This window comes from Marmota flaviventris, chromosome 3, assembly GCF_047511675.1.
Source record: "Marmota flaviventris isolate mMarFla1 chromosome 3, mMarFla1.hap1, whole genome shotgun sequence".
In the NCBI taxonomy this organism is placed as follows: Eukaryota; Metazoa; Chordata; class Mammalia; order Rodentia; family Sciuridae; genus Marmota; species Marmota flaviventris.
In genome coordinates this window covers 118,492,558-118,517,951 of record NC_092500.1, presented here as the reverse complement: position 1 = coordinate 118,517,951, position 25,394 = coordinate 118,492,558, and the positions used below count along the sequence as shown (strand labels likewise).

General features: G+C 46.5%; 2 protein-coding genes and 1 non-coding gene across 3 annotated transcripts in view; 2 read left to right on the top strand and 1 right to left on the bottom strand.

The window, feature by feature from the left end:
• Window positions 1-2,437: 2,437 nt before the first annotated feature.
• Ninj2 (ninjurin 2) lies at window positions 2,438-4,536 on the top strand. Its single transcript, XM_027951279.2, has 3 exons — window positions 2,438-2,620; window positions 3,296-3,480; window positions 4,238-4,536. Exons 1-2 carry the CDS (start codon window positions 2,467-2,469, stop codon window positions 3,460-3,462), a joined length of 321 nt encoding a protein of 106 aa, XP_027807080.2. The 5' UTR covers window positions 2,438-2,466; the 3' UTR covers window positions 3,463-3,480; window positions 4,238-4,536.
• A 2,889-nt stretch (window positions 4,537-7,425) lies between these two features.
• The window catches only part of B4galnt3 (beta-1,4-N-acetyl-galactosaminyltransferase 3), a 103,721-nt gene continuing 85,752 nt past the window's right edge, over window positions 7,426-25,394 (bottom strand). Inside the window, exons 10-20 of the mRNA XM_027951209.3 lie at window positions 23,948-24,091; window positions 22,569-22,678; window positions 21,498-21,598; window positions 21,209-21,270; window positions 19,261-20,053; window positions 13,887-14,206; window positions 12,547-12,700; window positions 12,221-12,293; window positions 11,126-11,279; window positions 10,390-10,516; window positions 7,426-7,917 (exon numbers count right to left, since the gene is read on the bottom strand). Coding sequence (XP_027807010.1) covers window positions 7,809-7,917; window positions 10,390-10,516; window positions 11,126-11,279; window positions 12,221-12,293; window positions 12,547-12,700; window positions 13,887-14,206; window positions 19,261-20,053; window positions 21,209-21,270; window positions 21,498-21,598; window positions 22,569-22,678; window positions 23,948-24,091 — 2,147 coding nt within the window. The 3' untranslated portion in view covers window positions 7,426-7,808. The remainder of the gene's footprint in view (window positions 7,918-10,389; window positions 10,517-11,125; window positions 11,280-12,220; window positions 12,294-12,546; window positions 12,701-13,886; window positions 14,207-19,260; window positions 20,054-21,208; window positions 21,271-21,497; window positions 21,599-22,568; window positions 22,679-23,947; window positions 24,092-25,394) is intronic.
• LOC114104963 (small nucleolar RNA SNORA76) lies at window positions 11,304-11,416 on the top strand. The gene has a single exon (XR_003584920.2). It is a non-coding gene; the product is annotated as a small nucleolar RNA SNORA76 (small nucleolar RNA).

The following is a 25,394-nucleotide window of genomic DNA, read 5'->3' as shown; positions in this document are numbered from 1 at the left end:
TTAAACGGGGTCTCTCTAAGTGGTCAAGGCTGCATAAAATATATAAAGCTTATGGTCTTGATTTAGGGTGAATACGAGAGGGAACTGAAGTGGCTGGTCATGAGAAGGGAAAGGAAGAGAGAAACGTGAAAGAATAGGGATAGATGCCTTTTCTCCCAAAATGACATGGTCCCAAGGGAGGGTGCATAGCTCAGTGAATTAAACATGAACTGCCTTTCAATCTACTCAGTCCTGAACTAAGAACCCTGAAAGGTATTGTGTCCAACTACAACTAACAAATAAATATTTTAAAAAATAAACAAAATTTTAAAAAGTGAAATTTACAAATAACAATAGTCTGTACCCCCACCCCCACTCCAAACTGTGATCCTCCTTGACTTAGGACAGATTTGTGATCCTCCTTCCTCAGCCTCTTAACTTACTGGGATGACAATAGTGTGCCTGACCCAAAACAATTATTAATGCTAATTCTGAGGTTATGCTATCAGAAAAGTTTGGAGGGGCTGGGGATATAGCTCAGTTGGTAGCGCTCTACCAACTTTCCCTGCATACACAAGACCCTGGGTTAAATCCCCAGCACCACAAAAAGAAAGTATAGAGATCGCTGCATTTCAGAACATTTTCAGGGTTCTTACAGTCCAAAGTTCTGGTTACATAGGTTTCTCCTCCATCTTAACTTACCTCTGTAATTACCTGTTAAACAGAAAAGTGAAGTGCCTTGCTGTGGTCACACTGAGTACAAGACACACCCAGATCCTCTGAACCTGCCCCATCCACCCACCCACCCACCCACCCATCCATTCATTCATTCATCCATCCATCCTTCCATCCACCAGACCGTCTGTCCATCTGTCTGTCCATCCACCCAAATAGAGAGCCATCCTGCTATGGTGACCTTCTGGATCAGCTTCCCTACCTCCAAGCAGTCACATCTCTTCCTTTCCCTTCTCATGACCAGCCACTTCAGTTCCCTCTCATATTCACCCTAAATCAAGACCATAAGCTTTATATATTTTATGCAGTGCTGGGAATCAACTCAGGGCCTCACCATGCTAGGCAAGCACTCTACCACTGACTCACATCCAGAGACCACAAGACCATAATGTTTAAATGAGTCTCCTTACATCTGGTCCATCCTGGTTCAATCTATCCTAAGCACCACTGCTAAGTCAATCTCCCAAGTGTTCTTAAATGACTGCAGATGGCCTGCAGCATCCAGTGTGAATTTCTTGGCCCACCCCAGAGGCCCTTACCATATGCCCTGTATTGCGATTACATCCTTGGAATTAGAGTTTTCTTGATAATAACAGTTTTATTTTATACTCCAAAATCAAATATAAATTACATTTTAATAAGCCCTAGCTAAAAATTATTTAAAATATTAAATTAGCTTGGGAGGCTAAGGCAGGAGGATCACAAGTTCAAGGCCAGCCTTGGCAACTTAGCAAGGCCTTGTCTTAAAAATAAAAATAAAAGAAGGGTTGGGGATGTAGCACAGTGGTAGAGCACCCCGGGTTTAATCCTTGGTATTGAAAAATAAAAAACAGTTTTTAACTAGCATGCACTAATTACTGTGTGTATATATACATACTTACATACATGTATTCTGACAGCCTATACTTAACGGCCAATATGTTTGTGAACAGGGCTGAGGCTCCAGGGTTCTTAGTTCAGGGACTGAGTGGATTGAAAGGCAGCTCATGTTTAATTCACTGAGCTATGCACCCTCCCTTGGGACCATGACATTTTGGGAGAAAAGCATCTATTCCATTTTACCCAAGCTTCAAATCACCTATTGCTGGATGTATCAAGGTGTGAGGGAAAGTGGGTCCTCCATAAAGTAGATGTCACAGCATAGCATCACTTCAGAGCTCAAAGTTTCTGTAGTCCAATATTTTATTTATTTATTTATTTTAAAAAATATTTATTTTTTAGTTGTAGTTGGACACAATACCTTTATTTTATTTATTTATTTTTATGTGGTGCTGAGGATCGAACCCAGAGCCTCACATGTGCTAGGCAAGTAGAGACTGCTGAGCCAGAACCCCAGCCCTCTTTTGTTCATTATATGAATTTATTTTGTCTGTGCTTACTTATTTATTGAAACAGAGTCTATGTTGTCCAGACTGATCTCAAACTCCTGGGCTCAAAAGACCCTTCACCTCAGCCTCCCGAGGACCTGGGACTGCAAGTCTGGGCCACTATGCCCAGTAGCCCTTTCTTTTTCTTCAAGCCATAAACCCATAAGCCATGCAGGGCCTCACCATCAATGGTGAGGGCGTTCCCACCTGCTTTGGGAAGGGAATTAAAATCTCTCTCCACTTCCCAGTCTCTCCACTGCTTCCCTTCTGAAGTTTCCTAGGTAAGTCTGTGCTTTCTCCGTTACAGCCTGGGAACTCCAACCCCAGGAGGAACCAACCCATCAACCTGAACCATTATGCCACCAAGAAGAGTGTGGCAGAGAGCATGCTGGATGTGGCTCTCTTCATGTCCAATGCCACACGGCTGAAAGCGGTGCTTGAGCAGGGACCATCCTCTCATTACTACACTGCCCTTGTCACCCTCATCAGCATCTCTCTGCTCCTGCAGGTGGTCATCGGAATCCTCTTGGTTGTCATTGGTGAGGAGCCAGTCCCCTGTGTTGGCACATGCCAATTTAGATATTTAGTGTTAGCCCACTGCACCTACAAGTGCACAAATAACTCCTGTTCAGCAAGACTAGAAATCTGTTCTATCCTGGTATCCCAGAAGATGGACACTCCACAATACCTGCCGGATGACTGTCTTTACTCACTGTGGCAGAGTTCCCTACAGGCATTTTGGTTTTTGGTTTTGGTATGGAGGATTCAACCCAGAGGTGCTTAACCACTGAGCCACATCCCAGCCCTTTTTTTTGTATTTTATTTTGAGGCAGGGTCTTGCTAAGTTGCTCAGGGCCTCACCAAATTGCTGAGGCTGGCTTTGAACTTGTGATCCTCTTGCCTCAGCCTCCTGAGCTGCTGGATTACAGGCGTGCGCCACCGCATCCAGCTCCCTATAGTATTTTGTGATTATTCATTTCCACTCTTGGAAGAACCTGTTTAAATTCCCAAATCCTATCCCATGAAGTACCATGTGCTGGTCAGGAGGGCCAAAAGCATTTCAATTTCAGCCCAATGATGACCACTTCCCTTGATTTCTTCCATGTGGATCTCTGAAGTGCCAGATTTTCTCCAAGCTAGTGCATGTGGGGAGGGAAGCTTCAGGGTGTGGCTCCTGCTCTGATCCTCACTCCCCACTCCCTACTCCTCCACAGCACGGCTGAACCTGAACGAGGTACAGAATCAATGGCGACTAAACCAGCTCAACAATGCTGCCACCACCTTGGTCTTCATCACTGTTGTCATCAATGTCTTCATTACAGCCTTTGGGGCACAAAAGACAGGCTTCCTGACTGCCAGGGCCTCAAGGAATCCTCTTTGAGCATAGCCTGGGACCTAGGTGAGGAAGGATGGGAGGTTCCTGATCTAAGGGCTCCCCCAGGTGGCCCATCTGTCCCCTCAGGAGTTTGGGGTAAGAAGAATCTCCCTTGCCAAGCCAAAGGGGAAGGCCTATAGGTCTAGGGCCAAAGAGGTGTCTTGAAGAGTGGGGATTGGTTCTTTTTTTTGGGGGGGGAAAGAGAGTACCAGGGATTTATCTCAGGGGCATTTGACCACTGAGCCACATCCCCAGCCCTATTTTTTTGTATTTTATTTAGAGACAGGGTCTCACTGAGTTGCTTAGTGCCTAGCTTTTTGCTGGGGGCTGGCTTTGAACTTGCGATCCTCCTGTCTCAGCCTCCCCAGCCGCTGGGGAGGGGAATGGTTCTTAATAAGACCTACCCTAAGTCCCTTCTCCCAATGAATGACTCCTACAGATCTTTGGCTCAGATTATTCCACAGCCTGGGATGGGCTGGAAGCTAATGTGGCTAGTGTTTGGTTCAGCCCATCTAGCAAGAGAAAGACAAAAATGTGAAATGTCTCTTTGGTATTGTCTAGCAGCTCTTGTTACTCAAATTATGGTCTGTAAGCCAGAAGAATCTACAAAATCACTTGGGAAGCTGGCTTTAGAAATGCAGTACTTCAGGCCTCCATTCCAGTCATGGAATCAGCACTTGCATTTTAGTAAGATTGCCAGGTGAACAGTGTCTGCATCCAAGTTTGAGGAGCACTGGTCTGTCCTGCTCTCCTCATTGCCTCTTGTCTGCTTCCTCTACAGGTACTGGTCCTGGAACTGCTTCTGCCTCCTTCCTCCTTGATCTGCCATGCTAATGGGCACTTTCCACAGCCCCTGGGAGAGCTTCTAAAAGGGCAATATAGCTGTGCTGGCTTCTTCCCTATAGCACCCGAATTAAGATGTGATAATTAACTGGTGTAAGGGACTCCACCTTGTTCCAGATTCCTGAGCTCTGACTCCAGTACTGCCAATCTTCCCTCCCTGGCAGCATCTCCTGAGCCTATGGCAGGTTAATGTAAGATCAAGCCTGCTTAGCCTTTGGTTCCGACCCCACCCCATACCCTCCCTCTGCTCCAGGCCTCAGTTCTCCCTTTGTGTAAAATGGATTAACTTCTATCTATAAAAATCTCTGTGAATCCACTCAGAGTCAATCTTCTTATCTTCAGTCGTGAAGGCTCCACTATCCAGGCTGGTGTCTGAATGCCCTCTCTGTGTCCTGGAAAGGGATTATTATATCTCCTACCTCAATCACAGATTAGTCAATTCTGGACTAATGCATTTATGCACAAACCTTTTCAAGGACCTACTGAAACCTATAATAGCTTTCACATTACAGTGTCTCCTGCTGGGTGTGGTAGCACATACCTATAATCCCAGCAATTTGGGAGGCTGAGACAGGAGGATTGCAAATTTCAGGCCAGCCTCAGCAACTCAGCAAGGCCCTAAGCAACTTTGTGAGATCCTGTGTCAACATAAAAATACACAAATTAATTAAAAGGGCTGGGGGTGTAGCTCAATGGTAAAGCCCCTGGATTCAATCCCTAGAACCCCCCACCTCCAAAGTGTCTCTTAAGCACATGTTTACTAAACACAAATTTTGATCTTCGCTCAGGCCAAATACAACTAGGACAGTCAACTTGCAAACAGAAGTGATTTTTCATTTTTATTGGACTTGCACATGCTAGGCAAACACTCTACCACTGAGATACATCCCCAGCCCTATCTGCTATTTTAATTAATTAATTAATTAATTTTTATTTATTTTTGCAGTACCAGGGGTTGAATTCAGGAGTTCTCTACTACTGAGCCACATCCCCAGCCCTGTTTATTTTTTATTTTGATAGTGTCTCACTAAGCTGCTGAGGCTGACCTTGAATTTGTGATCCTTCTGCCTCAGCCTCCTGAATCTCTGGGATTACAGGCATGGACCACAGTCCCATCTGTTACCTTAGAATAAGCTACCCCTTGGCTCTTATCCACTGCTCACCAAACCATCTGGCCCTATAGCTAGCCTTCTTCACCCAGGGTGTCTATAGTCTTTCTCAGCTGAATGGCCAATTTCCATTAATTTACTGAACAGAAAATGCCTGGTCTACTATCAGACTGTGAGACACCAAGGACAATGTTATATCCTTGAACAAACCACAGCACAGAACTCACCAACTTCCCCAAACTAGCAGCAAGGGTGGAGGGCAGTGAGGGAGGTCCTCGGCATACCTCTCAGAGCGATGGAGATGTAATCCTTGTGCCCCTCAATTCAACCATCTTCCATGAATGGGCAACAGGAAAACACAAGAGCCATTTTTTTCTAAGAAGATGCTGTATTTAATGCTTTCCCTCCCTTCACCCACTCCCTCCCCTCACCCAAGACATTTCTCTACAGAGTAGGGGCCATGCCAGGCCCTTTTCATTAAGGCAGATGGTGGGGAGGTAACAGACATCAAACACAAGGCACTGGCCCAAGGACAGAGGGGTGTGGGCAGGGCAGGGCAGGGAAGGCTGGGCTGGCTCCTGGTCCTTAGGAGAGGTGGATAAAGAGGGCTGTTGGGACTGCTGCCTCCAGTGCAATGCCAAGGATAAGAGTGGCCCTAAAAAGAAAGCTGGCACCCCAATCAGCCAACTGCAGTCCTAGCCTACCTCCTATGCGGTCCTTTCCAGAGGGTACAGTCCTGAGCAGGGACCAGTAAAAGCCACAGCCCAGGGGGACAGGTATGGCATTCAAGCCACGGCCTATTAACGAAACGTCTTTGTCCTTGTTGATTCCTTAGAGGAAGGCAGGATTCTCCCCAAAGTCCAGAAGGTTCTCAATGGGCTCTGTCCTCCCATATGCCACGGTTTTGCTCTTGGTGAATGCAGAGCCCACCAGGTAGACCCTAGCTCTGAACGTTGTGATGTAGACTGTCACAGCACGGAGCTCCTGGGCCCCGCTGCACCTCCCAACAGGGAGGCCCTGTGCTCAGCTCTGTCCACAGACTCTGGAGTTCAAGATCCAGCATCCAATGCACCATTGGTGAATTCAACAGCAGCAGTAGAAAAGTCCCCAGCCACAAAAGTACCCGGGGATTATTAGTGCAAGATAAGTGCATGATCATCAGGTGACATAAAGGGTGTTCGCAGACTGAAAAGGCCAAGGGTGATTTTCCCTGAAACTGCTTTACTTTTCAGTTCCTCCTGCTCCCCTCCCCTTGGGGAAGATACCTTTCAGGACAATACCCTCAGCTCCCCACACCTCTTGCCTTGCCCACTTCCTGTCTCGAGGTCTGGGGTTTCACCCACACCCCTTCCTCGTCTTCCCCTCAGGGCCAAGCAGCTGGGGCTCTCCCTGTAGGAGGGCAAATTCATAGGGGAGCTGGGCTTCTGGGATTCAAGTTTTCCACTTCCCTTTCCATCCCTCTCTGCCTGATTTCTGCCTCCTCTTCTCATCTACACAAAGTTGATGGATTATATCCATATCCTCTTTGCTTGCCTCTTTCTATCCTCTCCAAAGGCCTTATCTCACAGGTGAGCTGGGAAGGGAAGGGGCATCTATCTCTGGTCTTTTTCACCTTGTGGGTTCTGCATGGCCCATATGTCCAACACTGGGCAAGGTAAGCCCAATGCTCATTAGTTCCCGATCTCCCAACCCCACCTTTGTACCTGGACCTGGCTGCCAGTTCTGTGCTTCCGGTCTGAAGTTAGTGCCACCTGGAGGGATTAGGTTAATGCCCTAATCGACGGCCAGCGGTTCAGTGGCTACCAGGAGAAATGTATGTGTGTTTAGAAGGCACAAGCCTGGGCTAGAGCTAGACCTGCTCCACGTGTGGCCAGCACCTCTGAAAGGGACAGTGCCCTAGGGACACATCTCTACACACAAATGGATCTGGGATCTGCGATTGGGATTACTCCTTCAATGTACAACTTCACCCCATTCGCAGTCAATGCTGGGTCTGAACAGCAGTTTTGGTTCTCTGATTAAAAAAATAAACCCCCCATTAAAATATGTCCAGCAGAAGTTTCCAGTTTCAATGGCCAATACTCCCAAGAGGAGCATGGGGGGTGACTGGAATGCACCTTCATGGATAACAACAGTATTGCTCAAGCAGGTCTATCCTTCCTTGATCTGGCTGCCCCATCTGTCTCAGGAGCCATTCTCTCTGTTGACTGAGTGAGTGGCAGAAGAGTCTTGGCACCTGTCTCTGCATGAGGGGACAGCTCCCGGTGGAAAGGGTAATTGGCTCTGAGGCCTCTTGGGGCCTAGCCATCGCTTCTGCCCCCCTGCCCTCCCGTTCTCCAGCAGCGAGCAGGGGCGCTGGGGAACAACAGCAAGTCAAGGAGCTGCACGTGGCTCCAGGGATTACGGCATCTTCATTTGGCGTCGGTTCCACATGCCTCGCTTGGAATGGAAATGATGGAAGAAATTCCTGAGGGAAAGACGCTCCACTTCCAGGCCTGCTTGGAGGATCCTGAAAGAGGGAGGGGCAGGATGAACCCACGGAAGCACACACAGCAACTGGGAAGCAGCTCGGGCCCCTGAGGAACTGACCCTCTCACATCTACGTCAGACCCTGTTCCTCCTTCCCATGGTCACCTCCCGTGGAACAGAGGAAGTTGGGTGTAGTGGAAAGAGTTCGGGCTTTGAAGCCCAGCTGCTGGTGTTAGAATCCCAGCAAGTCACGTCACCTGTCAGAACCTGTTTGCTATCTTTAGAAAGAGGATAACAATTTTATAAATATATGTGCTATTTGCATCCATCATCTCTAGCCTTCACCACTTACTTCCAATATACATACACATATACATACATATTATACATAATATAATACACATAAGTAGATATGATGGAGGTGAAGCATAGTTCCTGATACATACTAAGTGCCTAGTAACAGCACTTCAGCTCACAGGGCACTCATGGTAGTATCTGAGAGAGTCAAAGGGCTAGAGTTGGAGATTCTATCCCCAGGCCCTGCTTCTGTTCCTTCTCTCTCTTCTCTCTCTCTCTCTCTCCCCCCTTTCTTTCTTTCGGTGCTGGTGATGGAACCCCGGGCCCCTTGCAACTCCAGCCCTCCCTATTCCTTTTCTATTTGCATAGCCCATTGGGTGACCCTTTTACAAGGAGGCCTGCACTTCTGGCAGAGCTGCAAGTAGCTGGAATTGGAAACAGATTCATTCTCTTTGGGCCTTAAAGGAAGCAGGCAAGTTAAGAATCATGACAGACATTTGTGTCAAAGCACAAAGCCCAGCTGGGTGCACAGTGGCACACACCTATGACCTCAGAGACTGTGGAGACTGAGGGAGGAGAATCCCAAATTTAAGGCTAGCCCTGATAACTTAGGCAGATCCTGTCTCAATATAAAATAAAAACAGCTGGGGAGGTAGCTCAGTGGTAGAGTGCTTGCTTAGCAAGTGTGAGGTCCTGAGTTTTATCCCTAGCACTGCAAAGGGAGGGGGGGGAAGAAATGCCCCCAAAACAACAACAACCCACCCCCTCCCCCCACACACAAACACACAAAGCACAGCACAAAGATCAAGGGTGATAGTAACCACTATACTGGGCTTCCCAACTTTTGAGATCAACTTTGATCTAGTTTTCTGAGATCTGAGTTATCTGACATAACATCCCTCAACATCCCCCTTTCCACCTTCAGTTCTCTCGGTATTGTCACCTTCCATCTTGGGGAAAATCACACACAGCCTAGTTTTTAAGCTTCTGACACTTAAATGGGAAAGATCTGGGGCAAGTTATTACCTACTCTTCATGACTCAGTTTTCTCCTTTGAAAAATGGAGAAAATTACACCTACCACACAGGGGTTTGGGGAGAGAGAAACAAAGGAACGTGCGAGTCACCTGCCAAGTACAGGTGCTCAGTGATTGGTGGCTACATCTTGTCCCATCTCTCAGGAAGAAGTGCATGCCTTTGTCAAGGTCCCCTGCCCCAGGTGCTCCTGACTTTGCCCTGTCCTCCTTCTCCAGTCACCCTTCCAGTAACTAAACCCTTTCTTCCCCCTCTTTCTCCTCTTAAGCTCAACTCTCAAGGTACCTCTTTCCTTCCCTTTCTCTTAGCAGCAAACTTCTTAAAAGAGGAATATCATGCAATTATAGGCAGCAACTTCCTCACTGCCCCTATGTTCCTTCCTCCCCTAAACCTGATGTCACTGCACATTTTTTTTTTTTTTTTTTTTTTTTTTTTTTTTTTTGCCGTTCCAAAGCATGAACCACAGCCTCATCAGCCTCATGTGTGCCAGGTACACACCTCTGAGCCACATCCCCAGTCCTCACTGCACAATCTGGCTCCCTATTAAAACACTCGCTCCCAGCCCTCCTACCACGTCTACAGCCTGTACTGTGTTCTCCTATGTTCCCCTTCTTCTCTGAGGTTATTACCTCTTCTCTAAATCTCCTCCCCCACTGACTTCCCAAATCCCACAACCTCCTGGATATCTTGTTGCCCTTCAATGCTTCTTTTGTGAACCCCAAAGTCTTTCCTGACCCTTGGCCTATGTCTCCCTTATCTATTTCCACACAGCCTCTGGCAGCTGCGGTGGGGAGATCTACCCCCGTTTAGGGATGAGGCAGTGATATTCGCCAGAGCGCCTCACCTGGTGCTGAGAACATTACCACTTGAATTTTTATTACCACTTGAATTTTTACAGATCAACTGTTTTTGCTTTTCCTCTGACAGTTTACTGAGCAGTTTAATTGTCACAGCAGCCTTGTGACACAGACAGCAGGAGTATCATCCCTCTCTGCTAGCTTACAGAGTGTGTGTGAGGCAGTCACCTGAGAGCTTCCTCAGAACCCATGCCTTTTACTTGTCCATTGGGAAATCAGCAGCCAAGGGGCCCAGCTGGGTGATCCAGCTCTGTTCCTTCCTTAGAGCACAATATGGAATGCAATTCCAGCAGATGTCTTGGATGCCCTCCTTTCCCTAGTCACCTGTCCAGCAGCTCCCAGTCTTCTCCACCCCAGCGGTCTCGGAACTCCTTAGTGTTCATGCCCCCGATCTTGTCTAGGTCTGACTTGTAGATGCCAAGCAGCCCAAATCCATTCACCTCCCAGTAGCCTGTGGACAGACAAGAAGCTCCAGGTGAGATGAGCCAAGGTCAGAAGGAAGAAATGCAAAAGGCTTCTGGGCTGTGCTCTTAGAGGCTTTTCTGAAAGAGGGAGGGTGGGGGTGACTAAAGCTGAATGCTGTCTTAACTGAACAGGTCCCTTGCCTGTTTGGGCAGAAGCCCTCTAACCAAGGTTAGGGTACACCAAATATAGCACTGACCACAGGCTGATGACAGGATCTGACAACAGCAGCCACACAACACACAGCTGCAGGTCAGTTTACTGGTCCATTTTCCTCTTCACAGGCAGGGGACCTCTTCCCACCTTCATATCCTCACAGGGGCACAGCATGCAGCTCACAGTAAATTTCTAATAAATGTTTGGCAAATGAATGAAGGGGAAGATGGGTGGGAAATGTTCACTGCTGCATCTCTGGCTGTGGCTGTCAGCACAGCTCGGGGTACTTCTCTCTGGACTGTCCGGAGGCTCAAAGATAATGGGGGGGCAGGGCAGGAAAAGAGGATAACGATGTTCACAAACATGACTGTTTTCAGCTCTGAGGTTGAGAAACCAAGGCCACAAAGGTTTTTCCTCTTCCCTAGCTCAGAGCAGGGCTCACCCTCAGGCCACTGTGGGGTAGCCCCACAATGCAGCCTCATCACCATTGGGGCAAAGGCCATCTTGCCCTCCACACAATGCTTCCGGATGGTATCAACAACTCCAGCGGGAAAGTGGATATGGAGGTCGCAGAGGAAGATGATGCTGTGTGGGTCCTGGGGACAGAAAGGGCAGGGTCAGCTGTGCCTGTGCGTTGCACTGGGGATCAGGCTGCAGAGCCAGAGTACATGCTTGTGCGTGACTGGGGCCACCTGCCTCCCACTGGCAACCCTTTTAACCAAGAGTTGCATGGCCATGGAAGGAAAAAAAAAAAGAAAAGAAAAGGGGGGGGGGAGGGTGCAGGGTCAGCAGAGGGCTGGTGAGAATCCTAGGAGAATTCTAGGAGAATCCCCAGGCTCTTCTCTATTAGAATGACTAACAAACTTGCACAGAACTAACCACTGGGCAGGTTTCCACACTACTGAGCATCAGAACAGAGTTCTTACCATCCAATAGTGAATTCTGACTCCCCCCCAATTTTTGTGGACTCTGAGGACTCTGGACATATGCTCCATTGTCATTTGCTTAGTCCCACACTTGGCCTGGGCCTGCAGCATAGCAGGGAGAATGCTCCTTGCTACGGTTTGGATAAGTGTCCCTCAAAGATGCACGAGCTGAAGGTTTGGTTGCCCATCCGTAGCGCTATAGGAAGTCAGTAGAATATTTAGGAGGTGGGCCTGGTGTGGGGGGAGCTAGTGCCCTTAAAGGGGATATTAGGACTCTGGTCTCTTTGTATCTCTCTTTTGTTTCCTGGCCACCAATAAGTGAGGAGCATCCTTCATTCCACAGTGATGTTTTGCATCAACACTGGACCAAAGGCAATGGGGCCAAATGACTATGAACTGAAAGCTCTGAAACAATGAGATAAAACAAGCCTGTCTTTCTTTTTAAGTTGATTCTCTCAGGTATTTTGTTGCAGTAACAAAATATTACTGTGGGACTAACACCAATGTGTCCCCATTCCCTTCCCTTTTCAGGATCTGACACATCTCAAATGCCTCTCTACCTCTTAATCAGTCTCTAATCATATCTCCTAAGCCCCCTACAGACTGATTACCTTCACCAGGTCTATGCCAGCCTGAAGTCCAGCTGAGCGTTCAAAGTTTCCACTGAGCTTCATATACTGGTAGCTGTAGGAAGAGGAGAAAGCAGGGGCTGAGGATTAGGACTCATCTGCAACAGTCCCCTGGAGGAAGAGGAAAGCTCTTCTTTAGCACAGAAGAGATGGAGTGTTCCTGGGATGGGGTTCATATCAGCAGGTTAAATCCTTGGGGAAAAGCTGGCGACTGGGTGGGACTTCTGGCTCTGCACTGGACTGAATACAGCCTAGGACTTCAGGAAGGAGGCAGCCCAGGCTGTGGCGTGGTCAGGGGTCTTCCTCACCTCCGCAGCTTGGATCTCTTCAGAGCTGTCTCAATATCCATGTCCTCACTGCTATAGTCAGTGATGATGATGTTGAAGTGTGGGTCACTGGTGACTTGGAACAGGTTCTCCATGTCTCTGATGAACTGCTGCACCCAGCGTGCCTGGTTCTTCACTGCCCCGGTGGGCCAGGCAGGAAGAAAGAAATAGGTAAGTGAAAGATGATCATCTCCACTGTAAGCTCCAATGTGAGTCAGGAGTCCCCACTAGACCTTTGCTTAGGGAACAATGTGGCTAAAGGAAATCATTTAGCAAGAGCAGAGACCCAAAGAGAGGGAGTGCTCACGAGTAACCTGGCCTCTATATCCAGCTCCATGAACACCCTGAGAGAAGGCCCTTGAGAGAAGGCCTTGGGCTAGGGCTCATCATTAGCTCTCTCCTAGCAATCCTGCCATGTGCTAACCATCAGACCTATTTTCTGTCCATCTTACTACCCTTCTATCCTTTCCTGCAACACTGTAATACTCCTGCCTGTTATAAGTTTTCCCTTTTCATTACCAAAACCATGTGGGACCTGGCACAGTGGTGCACGCCTGTAATCCGTGTCACTTGGTAGGCTAAGGCAGGAGGACTGCAAGTTTAAGGCCCACCTCAGCAATTTATTTTTTATTTTTTTTAAAGAGAGAGTGAGAGAGAATATTTTAAAATTTATTTTTTAGTTTTCGGCGGGCACAACATCTTTGTTTGTATGTGGTGCTGAGGATCGAACTCAGGCCGCACGCATGCCAGGCGAGCGCGCTACCGCTTGAGCCACATCCCCAGCCCCGTACCACCTCAGCAATTTAGCAAGGCTCTTGGCAACTTAGCAAGATCCTGTCTCAAAATAAAAAGGGCTGGGGATGTGGCTCAGTGGTAGGGTGTCCCTGGGTTCAATCCCCAGAACCAAAAAGAAACAAATAAATCAGTAAAAACCACTCTAGGGCTGGGAATATGGCTCAGTTGTGAAGTGATTGCTAAGCATGCTCGAGGCCCTGGGTTTGAACCCCAGCACTGAAATAAATAAATAATAATAAAGCCATTGTATACAGTATCCTCCTTATCTATTCAACAATCTCAGTTCATAATCACATCCGGTTCTGAAACCTAGTGTGAAAGAAAGAGCACTGGCCTACAAGTCAGCATCTGTTCTTAGTTAATTTACCAGTCATGTAACCTTAAGCTCATTCCTTTTTGTGTGTGGGAGGCTCCATTTCCTTAATTATAAAGTGTCTTCTTCAACAAACTCTTGGGAGATTCAATCAGAGAAAACAGATCTGGGTGCTCATGATTATCATTAGGATCCCTACCCTCCTGAGGCTTACCAGGCACGACAAAGTGGACCACAGCTCGGTGATTCCATGAGAAACCCTGGGGCCAGCAAAGCTTGGGCTCTGGATCCCGGACATTCAGGACATGTCTCCGACGTCTGTGTGGGCTCCAGACCAGGCCCTGCAGATTCCGGGCCTCGGTCTCCTCCCCACCAGCTGGATCAATACCTTGCCAGCCTCGTGTGGACACGTACTCAGAGAGCCGCACCAGGCGCTGGCCTTGTTCTAGCAGTTCAAGCTCCAAGAGGTAGCGACCGCCACGTAACTGATCCTGACGCTTCTCCACATTCACGATGCGCTGCAGCTGGTACCTCCTGTGGCAGAAAAGGTGGGGGACTTGAGTAATCCTCCCTGCATTGTGAAGGGAGCATGTGTGGTAGAAGCCCATGAGATCAGTTATCAGGAGACCCTGGGTTTTATTCTAGCTTTTCCGTAAGCAAAGGGACCAAGGGAAGTTGCACGACCTCTCCAGGGCTCAGTGCCTCCATCTTTAAACACATACCTACTGAGCTGTGATGATCTCTAAGGTCCTTTAGAGCTTAAACATTCTAAGTATACAAGGTGAATACGAGGGGTCCCAGTGAAGAGGTTCCTTGATAAATTGACTCTAGTTAACAAAAATTCTTTGTTCAAATTGACATTCTGATAAGATATGTTGACTGGTTGGCTCAACATCATTAGTCACTAGAGAAATGCAAATCAAAATCACAAACAGCATGGTATTGGCATAAAAACAGACACAGAGACCAATGAAACATAATAGAAAACCCAGAAATAAATCCAGGTATTTGCAGCCAACTGACTTCCACCAAAAGCAGCAAGAACACAAATTATCTAAAGGACAGTCTGTTGAAATAAAGGGTGCTGGGAAAACAGGATGTGCACATGCAGAAAAGTAAAACAGAACTCCTATTTCTCACCACATACAAAAAAATCAACTCAAAAATGAATCAGACTTAAGACCTGAAACTATGAAAATAGGAGTAATGCTTTAGGACATTCATCTGGGCAAATATTTTTTAGATATGACCCCATAAGCACAAATTGACAAATGGGATTACATCAGACTAAAAAGCTTCTGGGAGCCGAACCCCTGCCCAAGGAGTGGAGGAGGCAGAGCAGACCAATGCGGCCCCACTCGCAGAGGAGGAGAACAATGGCACTGTGGCCCTCCATCTACCAACACGTGGTTGTTCTGGCCTGTTTCTGTCTAGAGACAACAGCCAGGACGGGGAAGACCATCACCAAGGTCCCCACAGGCCTGGTTACACCAGAGGTGAGGTATTGGTAACCTGCAGAGATATTACAAATTATAGCGTAGAAACTGTAATACCTAGGAGAAAGACACATGAACAACATGAAAAAACAAGGGAAGAAAATGCCCCAAACAAATCATGATGCTATAATAATAGAATCCATTGACAGCACAGGAGATGAAATGTCAGAGAAAAGTTTCTGGGGTGGGGGTGTAGCTCAGTGGAAAAGCATCTGTCTAGCATGTGTGAGGCCCTGGGTTTGATCCCCAGCACTGCAAAAAAACAAACAAAAAGTTCCTGCACAATGAGTGAAGAAACAACCTACAGAAAGGGAGAAAATATTTGCAACTTGTTCATCAATGAAAGTTTAACATCCAGAATATATAAGAAACACAAAACAACTCAACAGCAAAAAAAACCTCAATAATCTGATTTAAAAATGCAAAGATGACCTGAATAAACATTTCTCTCCCTCCCTGCTCCCCACACCCTGCCCTCTCTCTCTTTGCAGTACTAGAAATTGAACACAGGACCTTGAACATGCAAGGCAAGAGCCCTACCACTGGCTATTTTATTTTGAGACAGGGCCTTGCTAAGTTGCCAAGGCTGGGTTCAAATTTGAGATCCTCCTGCTTTAGCCTCCTGAGTCACTAGGATTATATGCATGCATCATACCTGAATAGAGATTTCCTAAAAGAGGATATATAAAAGGACAATAAGTATATAAAAAAAATGTTCAACATCACTAATCATCATGGAAATGCAAATAAACCACACCGAGATATCATTTTAGCCTACTGTCAGGGCTGGGGTTGTGGTTCAGTGGTAGAGCACTCACCTAGCACATGCGGGCACTGGGTTTGATCCTCAGCACCACATAAAAATAAAATAAAGATATTGTGTCCAACTACAACTAAGATAAAATATTAAAAACAAGAATGTCTACTGTCAAAAAGTCATAATATAACAACAACAACAAGCTGTCCAGGATGTAGAGAAAGGGGAACTCTCACCGAGTCTTGGGAATGTAAATTAGTATAGCCGCTAAGGAAAACAGTATGGAGGTTTCTCAAAAACTCTAACTAGAACTACAATAGGATCCAGAAATCCCTCTACTGTGCATACATCCAAAGGAACTGAAATCAGTATGCCGAAGAGACAACTACATTCACATGTTTATTGCAGCACTATTCAACCAGCCAAGATATCAAATCAACCAAAATGCTCATCTTCAGATGAATGGGAAAATGTTGTATATATACAATGTTATATTATTCAACCATACAGAGAATAAAATTCTATCATTTGCAGCAACATGGATGGAAATGGAGGACCTATGTTAAGTAAAATAAGTCAGGCACAGAAGGACAAATACTGAATTTTCTCACTTATGTGTGGAAGCTAAAAATTGATCTCACAGAAGTAGAGAATGGAACAGTGATTACCAGAGCCTGGGAAGGGGATGGGGAAAAAAGTAGGGATGGAGAAGGGTGGTTAACGAGTACTGGGGTTTAGTGGATAGAAGGAATGACTTGTAATGTTCTATAGCACAGTAGGATAAATATAGTGGAAAACAATTAATTAATTATTTCAAACTTGCTAGTAGAGAGGATTTTAAATGCTCCTAACACAAAGAAATGATAAATGTGGAAGGAGAGATATATGCCAATTTTTCTAATCATTATACACTGTATACTTGAATTGAACTGTCACACTATCTCATAATTATGCTTAGTTACTGAGCATCAATTCAAATAAAAAATATGGCTGGCAGGGCTCGGGGAGTAGCTCAGTGATAGAGTGCTTGCTTAGCATGCTCTAGGCGGAGAGTTCAATCCCCAGCATCAACAACAACAACAACAAAAAGGCCGGGGTGCCAGGTTGTGGCTCAGTGGTAGAGTGCTTGCCTAGCATGCATGAGGCACTGGGTTCAATCCTAGCACCACATAAAAAAAAAAAAATGAAATAAAGGTATTGTGTTCTTCTACAAAAAAAAAAAAAAAAAAAAAAAGGCTGGGGATGTAGCTCAGTGATAAAGTACATGTTTGACATGCACAAAGCCCTGCATCCTGGTACAGTGTTGCCTGTCTTCCACTTGAGTCCACAAGTTCAAGACTAGCCTGAGCAACATAGTGAGACCCTCTCAAAAAAAAAAAAAAAAAAGAAAAGAAAAAGAAAACTAATAGTTACATGACTGGTGAAGAACTGAATAATTTATAATTACATTTAAGGAAAAAAACTTACATCAATAACTTATTACACATTTAATTTATTCATATAAATTATCTGGGCTAAGTAAAATTTATGACAAATCCATGTGTGAATTGGAGCATTCAGCATTTATATTTTACAATAAAGTACATTTATTTATTTATTGAGTTGTGTTTAACTTCATGCATGTTAAGCAAGCACTCAACCACCTCCAACCTCTACAATATTAAACATTGTGGATTATTGGGAGAAGACTCCTAAATCACAATGAGATTCCATTTTGTTCCCATTAGATGGTTATTTAAAACAAAATAAAATGGAAAGTAACAAGTGCAGATGAGGATGTAGAGAAACTGGAACTCTCACATGCTGCTGATGGGAATGTAAAATGATGTGGCTGATTTGGAGAACAGCTTGGCAATTCCTCAAAATGTTAAACACAGAGTTACCACATGACCTAGAAATTCTACTCCTAGGTGTACAAATACCCAAGAGGAATGAAACATGTTTACACAAAATTTGATACATGAATATTCACTGCAGCAATGTATTTGTAATAACCAAAAAGTAGAAACAATCCAAATGTCTATCAACTGATGAATGGGTACACAAAATATGGTATATCTAACACAATGAAATATCATTCACCAGTACAGAGGAATGAGGTAATTGACTTGTTCTATAACGTGGATGACCCTTGAGAATATTTTGCTAAGTGAAAGAAGACAGATGCAAAAGGACACATATTATACAATTCCATTTATATGACATGTCCAGAATAGGCAATTCTAAAGCAATAAAAAGTACATTAGTGGTTGCCAGGGACTGGGAAGAGGGAGGAATGAGAAGAAACCACAAACAGATGCAGAGTTTCTTTTAAATCCCTTCCTTCTTTTAATTAGAAAAGTGTTCTTCCTATGATGCCGAGGCTGGCCTCCAGTCCTGGACTCAAGCAATCCTCCTACCTCACCCTCCTGAGCCCCTGGGGTTATAGGATGTACCACAGCACCTGGGTATAAAAAAGGTAATAAAGGTAATAAAAATGTTCTGGAATTAGTGGTGAAAATTACAAAATATTGTGAATATACTTTTAAAACCAATGAATTGGCCAGGTTTGTTGGCACACATCTGTAATCCCAGCTACTTGGGAGGCTACAGCAAGCCAATCACAAGTTCAAGGCCAGCCCAGACAACTTAAATGCGATTCTGTCTTAAAACAGAACTCCAGGGGCTGAAGTTGTGGCCAGTGGTAGAGCACTTGCCTGGCATGTGTGAGGCCCTGGGTTCGATCCTCAGCACTGCATATAAATAAATAAATAGATAGATAGATAAAATAAAAGATCTATTTACAAATATATATATCCCTAGACATGCCTCATAACTGAGCCCTAAGATATTTTTATTTAATTTTTAAATTTGAGACAGAGTCTCGCTAAGTTGCTTAGGGCTTTGCTAACTTGCTAAGGCTGATCTGGAACTTGAGACCCTCCTGCCTCAGCAGCTGCCATCACCAGCAGTCACTGGATTTACAGGTATATACCAACATGCTTGGCTTAGCCCTGAGGTCTTAATTTGTACTTTTAGCCTCTGTTCTTCCTGTTTGTCTCTCTCTCTCTGAGGGAGGGGACCATATCTACCAAGTCTTCTCATGCTTCCACTGGGGGCCTGGGTCAGATACCCAGTTATTTTAGAACCTGTCTGACTGGAACAAAGGACTAACTGGTGCAGATCATTGCCAGGGGCAGGGGTCCTAGGCTCTTGTCCTTCTTAGGAGCCTGGGTTGGGAGGGAAATTCCACTATCTTGCAGCAGGGGGCGCTTGCTACCAGCACTCAGGTCCCTGCCCTCCTGGTCAGCCAGCAGCACCCCAGCCCTTGGCCCCAGGAAAGCCCTTTACCTTACCCCCGGCTCCTCTGGTTGAGCTTCTTCAAGAAGACCCGTGTGACCTCAAGGGCCTCCTGCTCTGGAAGCAGCAGATTGCCAGATGTGTTACAGTTCAGGTCAATCCAGTCCGTCCTCAAGGCTTGGAAGTCGAGATTCCGGGCACTGAAGGTCTGGTCCCAGTTTACTACTGGGTCAAACACAGGTACATATTCGAACACCTCACTCATATCCTCTTCCTCTTCTTCTTCCCCCTCTTCCTCTCCCTCCACTTGTCCTTCCTGGCCTGCAGCCGCCACCACTTCCTCCTCTCCATGCCAACCCCATTTTGGGGCCAGAGGCTCCATCCTGTCACCCCTTCTCTGCTCTGCAATGTATGATTCCACTTGGTTCAGCCACTGGGACTGCTCTAGAGTTTTCTGGGGTCGGTCACCAGTGGGCCTGGGTCTCTTAATTTGAGGCAGGTTCCCCGCCAGGCGCCCAGGGGCCCGTTTGTCAGAATGAGGTGAATCTTGGCTGGGCTCAGGGCTTGGTTTTCTCTTCCTCCTCGCTGGTGACAGGACTGGGATGTCACTGGCCCTCACTGGGAAGGGACCAGTGGAGTTATGCTTGGAAATGGGAGCCAGTGGGGCCGCCCGAGGCTGAGCCAGGAGCTTCCGCAGGCTTCGGAGGCGGTAGTCAGTGACCTCCTGGCCGGGGATAGAGGCAATCATTTGTTTTCCCTCCCGTGTCCTGGTATCCTGGTCCTGGGAGGCAGGGGTCTCCTCTGCCACTTCTTCATACTGGGATTCTTCTAGAAGGTCCTCCTCAAAACCTGTTAATAATAACCATTCCTCATCAGAGTTTTCAACCTTTTCCCAAGAAGACAGAGAAGGCTGCTGCTAAGGATGCATGTGAGACACCAAGGGGCTCCAGATGGGGACTGGATCCAGGCTCTGCCAATGAATTGTGTGACCTTGGGAAAGTTCTTCAACTTCAATTAACCCCAGCTTCTTTATCTGCATTAAGGCTCCAAAAATCCACCTCTCAGAGGGTGATTATGAAGATTGAGTGCTATAAAGTGCATAAAGTAGGGTTGGGGATATAGCCCAGTGGTATAGTACTTGCCTAACATGTGTGAGAACCTAGGATCAATCCTCAGCACCACAAAAACAAAAGTACACTAATAAAGTACATAAAGTGCACAGCAGGTGTCTGGCCCCTTTTAGGACCCAGTAAATGGTCTTAGGCATCCCCTACTCCCTCAAGAAGAAAGGCCATGCATGTCTGTAATCCCCAGCAGCTGGGGAGGATGAGGCAGAAGGATCACGAGTTCAAAGCCAGCTTCAGTAAAAGCGAAGAAACTCAGTGAGACCCTGTCTCTAAATAAAATATAAAATAGGGCCAGGGATGTGACTCAGTGGTTGAGTGCTCCTAAATTCAATCCCTGGTACCCCCGCCCTCCAAAAAGAGAAAAAAGGGCCTCTCCTTAGCAAAACTTCCCAAATGGTATGCCAAGGATCGTTTTCCCCTCCAGCAGTCCAAGTAATCTCTAGGGCTCTAAATCTCTGCCAGCTGACCCTAGCATGCTGTTAAAAACAGTGTCATTGTTCACATGTACCTTGATATGGAAAAGTTGAGAATGTTGTTCTCTATTCCCTTGGGTGGGAAGGGTCAATGCAATTTGGATTTTTTTTCTTCTTTTTTTTTTTTTTTTGCAGTATTAGAGACTGAACCCAGGTGCACTTTATCGTTGAGCAACATCTCCAGCCCTTTTTTATTTTGAGCTTTGCTGAATTGCTAAGGCTGGCCTTGAACTTGGAATCCTCCTGTCTCAGTCTCCCAAATCACTGGGATTACTGGAGTGCACCACTGTGCCTGGCTGTGACTTGAGTTTTTAAGATCCTCAGGGGCAGGGCTGCATGATCTGAACCCCTACCGTGGTTGCCCCTCCCAGCCTAACCCAGAAGCCTCAGCTGTCACTCTGTACCTGGATGCTTGGGCCCCTCCTTCTCTGGCTGGTCAATCTTGATGTACTCCTGAAAACTGAACCTGTAGGAGGAACAGAGACATGGATTGCCTTCAGGTGCCATGCAGGCTCAGCTATTGGCTGGAATGGAAGGAGACTAGGGAAGAGGATGCGTGTGGGTCGGGGGAGGGAGGTACCCAGGAAGAGCTAAGACTCCTAGCACTGGGAGGGCACTTGGGGCCACTCTAGTCCAAGCAGCTCTCCTGGATGGGAATAAGGCTACCTTCTTGCCCTATTCAGTGCCACTTACCTGTCCTGGTAGTAAGCATTTTCCTGGTAGAAACATTTATTGTGGGTCTCCATGTGGCTCAGGCGGGTATAGTCATTGGGATAAACAAAGGACAGATGAACCTGGGAGTGGAGAAAGCAGAAGCAGAAGGAAGAGGGTGGGATCCTGTTAAGGAACTAGTTAGCCGGGTTAGCCTATCCCTGGTTATCATAATACAGAGCTCCTAGGGACCTGTCTATGGCAGGGAGCAATGGGCTACTCTGCATGAAACATTTGGTTACGCTGCCTGGGATTCCCCTCTACCCATCACGTCTCTCTCCTGGGTCCTCTGGACCAAACACACCCTTGAGTCAAGTTGTCTAGTTCACATCGCCTCATCTCCTCTTCTGGCTCAAACCCCCCAGCTACAGCCAGGTCCATTCCCTCCTCCCTGTGCCATCAATCTTCTCCTGTCGCCTCTGAAGGTTTCCTGCCACCTCCTACAGCCCAAACAGCCTCTCTTCTTACTGACTGTACTGCCTCCTTTGCCCTCCTTAAATGAGATCACTGCCGCTAAAGAGAATTCTCAGGCCTCATGATGACTCCTGACCACTTCCTTCCTGCCCCCGTCTCTCTCACAATCTCACATCTGAATATACAGTGTTCACTCTGCCTCTCTGGCCTCTAAATGGGCTCTAGGTCCTCCAAAGCTAAACATGCCCATCGTTGATTTTACCCCAGTGCCTTATTGGAGCTTAACAAATGCCACTGACTGGCAGGCCAATGGGACTGAGCAGGACAATGTGTGGCTCTAGGAGCAGGGACTGTAGGAAGCCTCAGCCAGGCCACCTGACATCGTCACTATAGCAGTTGGTGTGTGTTGGGGGTGGGGGGGTCCTAAGGCACAGCACCCATTTGCATCCCCTGCAGAACAGTCCATCTGGGTTAGTCCATGTAGAATGCAAGTTCTGCCCGGCCCAGGGACCTGTGGGACCATCCTGTCTGCTGGGATGGGGCATAGGGAAAGTGGGGAGTCAGCCTCAGGACCACCCGCCCTAGTCACAGCCAATAATCCCTCCCCAGTCCTGCCCCAAACCCAGATCCAAGACTTACAAAGCGGAGGCCCTGGTAGCGCTGCAGAGGGAGCCCATCCACCAAGTAGCTAGGTTTGTAGGGACAATCAGGCAGGATGTGGCGGAGGTGGGACTTGGGGATCAGAGGCACTGAGGACAGGAAAGGAAGAGGATTGAAGGCAGGGGATGAGAGCATAAATGGGGCTAGCTTAGAGCCATGGAGAAGGCACCTGGAAGAGAGTGAGGGCTGAAGTCCTCTGAGTAGCCACTTCTCAGTATTCACTGGTGTAGCTGTGAATCATGTCCATCAGCTGAGGCTACCAAATAGGCTGGCACCTCGCTCCAGGGGCAGGGGTGTTCAAGGAACACGTTGGTGGCAGAGGATGGAGGACATGCAAAGCACAATGTGACTTTGGAATCACAGCACTGGCCTATCCTATAAAGTCACTAATAAGGTCTAGAGACTTTTGAGAGGCCACAAGCCACCCTAGTGCAGTACCAATAACTGGATTTGTTTTCATGGGTCAAGAATCCCTTCATCTTCCAGTTGTCTTTTCTTCATCCCTCCCCCACTGGGGAAATGGGAGAGAAAGCATTGTTATCTTATAAAATATAAACACTACTTGGGATTAATTCTATGGTAAAGCATATTACTGAACCCAGGTGCACTTTATCGCTGAGCAATATCTCCAGCCCTTTTTCAGCTTTGCTGAATTGCTAAGGCTGGCCTTGAACTTGGGATCCTCCTGTCTCAGTCTCCCAAATCACTGGGATTACTGGAGTGCATTACTGTGCCTGGCTGTGACTTGAATTTTTAAGATCCTCAGGGGCAAGGCTGCATGATCTGAACCCCTACCATGGTTGCCCCTCCCAGCCTGACCCAGAAGCATGGCTCAAGGCCATGGGTTCCATCCCCAGCACCAAACAAATAAAAGTAATGCTTTAGTGTCAACATATTTCTCATTAAATGACAAAGAGTTGGAATTTTATTTGTGATACAGGAGGGATACATGGGGACTTCTGGATTCTGATTCTATTTCTTGCCCTGGGTAGTGGTTATACAGATATATTTGCTCTGTAATAATTTATAGAATTGTAAAATTGGACTTGGTGAGACCCTGTCTCAAAAGAAAAAACCTTAAAAGGGTTGGGAATGTAGCTCAGTGGTAGAGCACTTGACTAGCATGTGGCCTTGGGTTTGTTTATAGCAGCACAAAACAAAAACAACAACAACAAAGAATTGTCAAATTGGATGTAAATATTTTTGTGCTTTCTTGTATGCATGTTATATTGTATACAAGGGGGAAAGATCCTGTGACTTTTGGGATATTGGGGTAGTCAAGTCTCCTGAGTGTCTTCCATCAATACCGAGGGAACTGGCAGTGTGCTACCTCCAGGTGGAATGTGGCCAGGCCTTACCTTGATAGAGGGTGTCCCGGGGGTCGGGCCGCAGCATGTCAGCAGGAGGCTGCTCATCTCTGGCAAGGGAGTCGGAGGAGCCCACGTGGCTGGCTGCTGTCTGTGGGATGTGGCCCACCTCATCCATCCTTAGGATGGTCTCATCTTGGACCAGGGAAGAAAGAACAGAAGGAAGCTGTGAGTCTCAGAAGAATCCCACCTCCTTGCCTTTGAGGGACAAGGGAAGGGACCCTGACAGATTCTGTATTCTAGAGGGTGCAGTCCAAGATGTGCTCTGTTATTTTTTCACAAATTGGATTAATGCTATCTTATAGAAAGTTGCCATTATATTTAATTTATTTAACCAAAACCTATATAGTATTTATTTTGTACTACTTTAAGTGTCTTACAAATATTAATCCATTTAGTCTTCAAAACTACCATATGACTTAAGTACAGGTTGAGTATCCCTTATCTGAAATAGTGTTTCAGATTTTGGAGTTCTTTGGATTTTGGAGGATTTGCATAGTTGAGCATCTCCAGTCCAAAAATCCATCAGGTGCTCAAAACTTTTAGGATTTCAGCTGTGTTTGTCTGTAATCACAGCAACTCAGGAGGCTGAGGCAGGAGGATTGCAAGTTTGAGGCTAGGCTGGCAACTTAGCACGACCCTGTTTCAAAAATTAAAAAGGGCTAGAGATGTAGCTCAGTGGTAGAGTGTCCCTGGGTTCAATCACCAGTAATGCAAAAAAATAAAATAATAAAATGTTTTGGATTTCAGAGCACTTTAGATTTCACATTTTCAGATTAGGTATGCTCAACTGGTACTATTATTATTTCTATTTTACAGACTTCAGCATAAGAATCTAAGTCATTTGCCTAAGATCACACAACGGGCAAGTGGGAAATCCCAGCTTGAACCCAGGCAATAGAGTTCTAGCACCTGTGTTATGAGGCCTCAAAGACTGCATGCAAATCAACAACCACAATGAGTAGGGCGCCCCCTAGTGTGAAGCACAGCTCCCAACAGCCAAAATAGGAGATCAGCCTCTGGTGTCTTTATCAAGTTCGTGCATATTGACCTTTTCTGTTCTGTTCTGTTTTGTTTTTGCAGTACTGATGATTGAACCTAGAGGTCTGAAAATGAGCTTTCACCACTGAGCCAAATCCCCAGCTGACCTCATCTCTTTTCTAACCACACCACATGGGGGCTGCTTGCTTTTCTCGGCCCTCTGGTTTTTTTTGTCTTCACCCCAGATAGCACGATAGAGTTCTTCCTTCTACACCCACGGCTAGCCACTGTTGGCCCTTCTTACTGGTTCTTACCTGAACTTTGCTATGGGCCTCTTTCTTGGTTCACATTGAATCTGTGGATTCCAACATCCCTTCATCCTCTTGCCCCATCCCAGCAGCTCATGACCTGTCCCTTCTGCCCTGACCTTTGGCCTTCTACTTTGGTCACCAGCAAT

Coding starts and splice junctions, on each gene's coding strand:
- Ninj2 (XM_027951279.2), top strand. CDS start 2,467: ATGCTGGATGTGGCTCTCTTCATGTCCAATGCCACACGGCTGAAAGCG. Junction 2,621..3,295: donor AATCCTCTTGGTTGTCATTG/GTGAGGAGCCAG, acceptor ACTCCTCCACAG/CACGGCTGAACCTGAACGAG.